The 4,957-nt window shown below is 39.2% G+C and overlaps 1 protein-coding gene across 1 annotated transcript in view; it reads left to right on the top strand.

The window, feature by feature from the left end:
* Positions 1 to 4,957, top strand: part of si:ch211-196i2.1 (collagen alpha-1(III) chain) — a 50,538-nt gene that overhangs the window by 33,710 nt on the left and 11,871 nt on the right. Inside the window, exons 34-38 of the mRNA XM_017038312.2 lie at positions 2,096 to 2,149; positions 2,278 to 2,331; positions 4,391 to 4,435; positions 4,582 to 4,626; positions 4,898 to 4,955. Of these exons, the coding sequence (XP_016893801.2) occupies positions 2,096 to 2,149; positions 2,278 to 2,331; positions 4,391 to 4,435; positions 4,582 to 4,626; positions 4,898 to 4,955 (256 nt within the window). The remainder of the gene's footprint in view (positions 1 to 2,095; positions 2,150 to 2,277; positions 2,332 to 4,390; positions 4,436 to 4,581; positions 4,627 to 4,897; positions 4,956 to 4,957) is intronic.

The raw sequence follows: 4,957 nt of genomic DNA, 5'->3' as shown, positions 1-4,957 counted from the left end.
AAATTCATGTGTCTGCTGACGTCTGTGTCAGTGGGCTTCTAAAGAAAGTAACGTGGGCTGCATTGCACCCAATTTTAACATTACTAGGATTTGTACCCACAACTTTCAGGTCTTTTATTAGTGTTCAGGCTTTGACAAAACTGGTGACAGCTGACCTTCAGCACCACCAGGCTCCCTACTTAGACCTCCTTAGAAAGAAACCAGTGTCCACTACACTGATTGGCCCATGGAGTAAACAGTAACAACACACTACAGTGATGGGAGAGCAGTTGAAATGTGAAAGTTCTGCCTATCATTTTACTGAAATACTAAAGTGCCCCTCAGGCCCCCAGTCTGTGACGTCCTCAGGCCCCCAGTCTTTTCAAATAATGATAAAAAATAATAATTGAATGAAATTACACAAAGAAAGCCAGGGTTGCAGTTGGACAGATAATTCAAATTAATATAACAAAAAAATTTTAAAAATATATATATAAAATAAATAAATAAAAGTTGGATTGTGGGTAGAATTGAAGTCTGTTCATGTAACACTATTTTTTTTTTCCTTTTATACATTTTGTTATTTTCAAGACAAGTAAAAAAAAACACTTTGGTGTTATTTATAGTATTTTTGTTGTAATTATTTTTGCTCAGGGTGACATCATCTCCCTTTCAAGTAGGTGGCGCCCTAGGCAAACGTGGCCAATGCTAAGATCTGCCTAAGATGATGTCCTGGACACAGACTTTAGTTTGCCTTCGCTGATTTTCCAACTTTAACGTCATATTACAACAATACTGAAGACCAACGCAGCCTTTAAATTACCCATGTCCATAATTAAAGGGAGTATGACTTTGAGACTTGAGTCAAATGAAAAGACTAAAAGCAATAACACGGTTGATGAAGCAGCTGAAGTGCTGATTCACAGTTTGTCTTGACTGCACGTTCTCCTTAATTATCACAGAGATGACAAACGCTTTCAAATTTTCCGAGGTCTTTTGCTTAGATCATGGTGTTTTACTTGTACTTTCTATTTGTCAAGGGTTTTCCTGGCATTGTCGGGGAGTCAGGAGCAGATGGACCCCCAGGTCCAATGGTAAGTCCTGTCCCTGAACCACTGTGTGGGATTTTTTTTTTTGAAGTACCGTAACATGGTTATCAGCTCTTGAAACAAACGTATTCAAACAATTGCTGATGAGAACAGGGAGGTTTAAACTGCAGTTATCAAGAAAGTAACCTGTAGTTAATCATTCTCTGACACTGTCCTAACTATTGTATTCAGTATTCAGACAGGTCCAAGTTGACTGGTAATTTCGTTGAGTAACAAGGTTCTTTATCTGACAGGGTCCACCAGGGAAGACAGGACCTCCTGGTTTCACAGGACCTCCAGGAGAGAGGGTGAGTCCAGCCAAACGTCCAAAAGTGATGTTGTCTTTTATTTGTTCTTAACACGCTGTGTCTCCTCAGGGCTTCAGTGGCAAGTCTGGTGTGGAGGGACCTCAGGGCCCAGTAGGCATGTATGTAAGTGCTTCATGTTGTGTCTGTCACATGGAAAACACAAAGAGAGAGGATGGCTGTCAATCAATTCAAATCCTTTAATTAGATTAATGACAGGCTAGCTGTCAATTGATCATCATTAATTTATGATGGTGGAGACTGGTGACTTCTTCATGATTACAAAAATGAATTACAGTAGTACTTTATTGAAATACTTTGTTTATTGAATAACTATCTTTAATGTTTTTGAATCATTGCTGCTCTTAATATGTAAAATATGTACAGACTGCCTTTCAGTACCACTGGCTTGTTGGATCAAATACGTGGTTTACCACAGTTTACTTTCTGAGGCTTTTCTTCAGCTCTTAAAACTGCTTAAATGGGAAGTTTCATCAAATGTCAGTTCTTCTGTTGTTTTCTAATTGTTGTATCTTGACATTTATTAACAGTTTACAAGTGGGATTATGTGACAGTGTTTTAATAAAAATCGCTGTGTCCAAATATATATTTGCTATATGTTATTGGTCATATATTACTGCCTGAAGAGTGAGTGTGTGGGGGGGTGGAAGTATCTGTTGATCTGGTGGTTAATAAATATGTTTGTGTTATTTTGTCTTCTAGGGCATTCAGGGAAATGGAGGAATGCGTGGGCCTCCGGGTATGCCAGGTGAAAGGGTACGATCTTCTGTCGATACTATTTCACCTGTCTTTTCTTCATCATCGTATCATCCAGGAGTTTTTTAAAAACGAACAATGTCAAAAGAAATACTTCAATCAAAAACTTTTATTTTTTATTCCACTAGGGGGAGCAGGGTATACGTGGATTACCTGGACCTGTTGGAAAACTAGGACCTCCTGTAAGTTTGATATTTAAGTACTTTATACTTCTTCATTCATTTTAATTGGCCAATCAAACAATGTGGTTGTTAAAATTGATGTAGGAGTTAAAGGTCAAGTTTACTGAACTTATCTGAGATCATTAATAATATGAATTAATAATCAGTAGAATTGCCCCCACTGTATTGGTATTATTGTTTTTGTTTTTAATTTCACTGATACATTTTCAGTTGTTTTAATCTGTTTGTCAATAAATATGTAATAATAACTTGTGGCTAGCAATAAATATGTAATAATAACTTGTGGCTAAGCAATAAGTGCAACTTATTATAACAGCCAAACGGAGGCGCTATTACTCTCTCTCTGCTTCTCTAAACTTTGGATGACTGATTTTTGTTGCCCTGGGTTTACAAAAGAGAAGGAACAAAAAGTATAATAATTCATCTGTAAAAAATGTCCAGCAAAATCTCTTGCAGAACGTGTGGAGAGTTTCTTTCTAACCTTGAGTCCAGTCGTTGTCCTCAACAATATTAATCAGTCTAAAGTCCAGGACAGTCCCTCCGACTGTTGTGTGTCTAACGACTGTCAATCGTAGCCTGACTGACTGTCCTGATCTCAGTCATTGGAGCAATTTATTATTATAAGGTCATTCTACCCATAAAACGCAAAATGCAGCCTCTATAAATATGTATCTGAAGGTGCGTGTAATATACCGTAATTTCTGGACTATAAGCCGCTACTTTTTTCACACACTTTGAACCCTGCGGCTTAAACAATGATGCAACTAGCAATGGATTTTTACGGCCTAACAAAGGTAATACTGCTAGCGATCAGTGACTTTTCTGGTAGGCTACTTTGTGTTATACTAGTAATGTATGTCTGTCTGTGAATGGCTGTGTGAGTATATGTGCGTGTGGCCATGCCCGAGAAAGAATGTTAGTGAAAGTGAGAGCAGTTGAGCCCCTGTCATGTTGAAGTGTGAGTTGGTTATACATGAGCTGTTAAAACACTGTTTGTGTTCTATTGTGTGTGGGGAGGCTGATAATAAAGACCCCAACTTCCCTGTTTCTGTTTACCTCTGCTGTGGACAAGCACAAAGTGAAGGGAGTTAGCACTGGAGCTAATGTTAGCTTCGGCCCTGGAGCAGATCACTAAGTCTCCCCTGTCCATTACAACGACGTTCAGGGCGCCGAAGCAGGAAAGAGCTAACGTGTAACCAGCCGTGTTACAGGTACTGTTCAGAAAAAAGCATTTATTTCATTAAAAGTGAAAAGAATATTTCTTTGTAACATCTATCTGTATAAATATCCCATGTTAAAATTAATGGGTGCAGCTTATATTCAGGTGTGCTCGATAGTCCGGAAATTACGGTAGATAGATAGATAAACAGACAGACAGACTTGATCCCAAGCTGGGAAATGACATTACTGTATACATTATATGTATATAAAAATGAGTGTCGAAATTTGTTTACAAAAGGGGGCACCCATCAGATATGCAGAAGTATGGGAACCCATATCTTAGCTACAGTATCTTAGCTCCTTTTTCTCTCTGTAATGCTCTTACTCTGTATGTGTTCATGCCTTGAATCCGTCTGTGTCTTTGGTTGGCTGAACACAGAGTGTAATGCTCTTACTCTGTATGTGTTCAATCTGTCTGTGTCTTGGTTGGCTGAACACAGATATAAGACCGTCTTTTTGCAGGACAACAGTCATTTTCACACAGATGAGGTTGAGCAGCTCATCTCAGCCCCACTGCTGCGTCTGTTCTGCTCACTCACTGTGGTGAAACCCATCAATCTGCGCTACAGTGAGGCCAGACAGCACTGAAAAGTCTGATATGTCAGCTGTCAACTTCTGCTTTAAAGCCAATAGTGAACAAGCAGGGATCATTGTTGTCCTGTCAGCAAAAAAAAAAAAAAAAACGTACAAGTGCACTAGAAAATCGACAACTAAAATGTTGCCAAAATGGCCTTGAACACATCACGTTGCACTAGATGACCTTCAGTAATAATATCAATTCCTTTCATTCTCTCTCTCTGTCTTTCTCACTCTCTCTCCTCTTCTCTTTTATTTCTAGGGTCGTCCAGGTTCTCCTGGAGAGAGAGGACTCCCAGGACCTCTGGTGAGAAGTAGAACATTTCTTAAGATGCGCTAATGTCTACCTATTGTTTGGTCACCTGTTAGTGTTCTTCACAGTTATACTAATATCTACATTTTAGTTTTACTGGATTTTAAAACATATGCTGAAGTTAATGTTGTTCCTCTTAGGGTCGACCCGGAGATGAAGGGACCAAAGGAATCGAGGGCCCAGCTGTGAGTTTGACTTATGATGATCCAGGAATGAACTGGAAGAGGGGGGGGGGGAAAGACAATTCATCTGCAACGGATCACAGATGAAAGTTGTTGACTCTTTAAGACAGACAGTAACGTCTGACTGTGTTGTTGTTAAACTTGAGTCACATATTTATTTAGAATTACAGGATCAGTGACTTCACCGTCATCTCATCTGATTTAAATTTCAAATGCATCCTCATTCCCCAAACATGTCTTACATTAAGATATAAATTCATTCAATGTTTTCCAGGGTCCTCCAGGTGTTCCAGGCACCAATGGAGCAAGTGGAAAACCTGGACCTCGGGGAAGC

Source organism: Cynoglossus semilaevis, chromosome 14, assembly GCF_000523025.1.
Source record: "Cynoglossus semilaevis isolate Cse_v1.0 chromosome 14, Cse_v1.0, whole genome shotgun sequence".
Classification (NCBI taxonomy): domain Eukaryota; kingdom Metazoa; phylum Chordata; class Actinopteri; order Pleuronectiformes; family Cynoglossidae; genus Cynoglossus; species Cynoglossus semilaevis.
The sequence above is the reverse complement of the archived record's forward strand: the minus strand, read 5'-3'. Positions and strand labels throughout refer to the sequence as shown.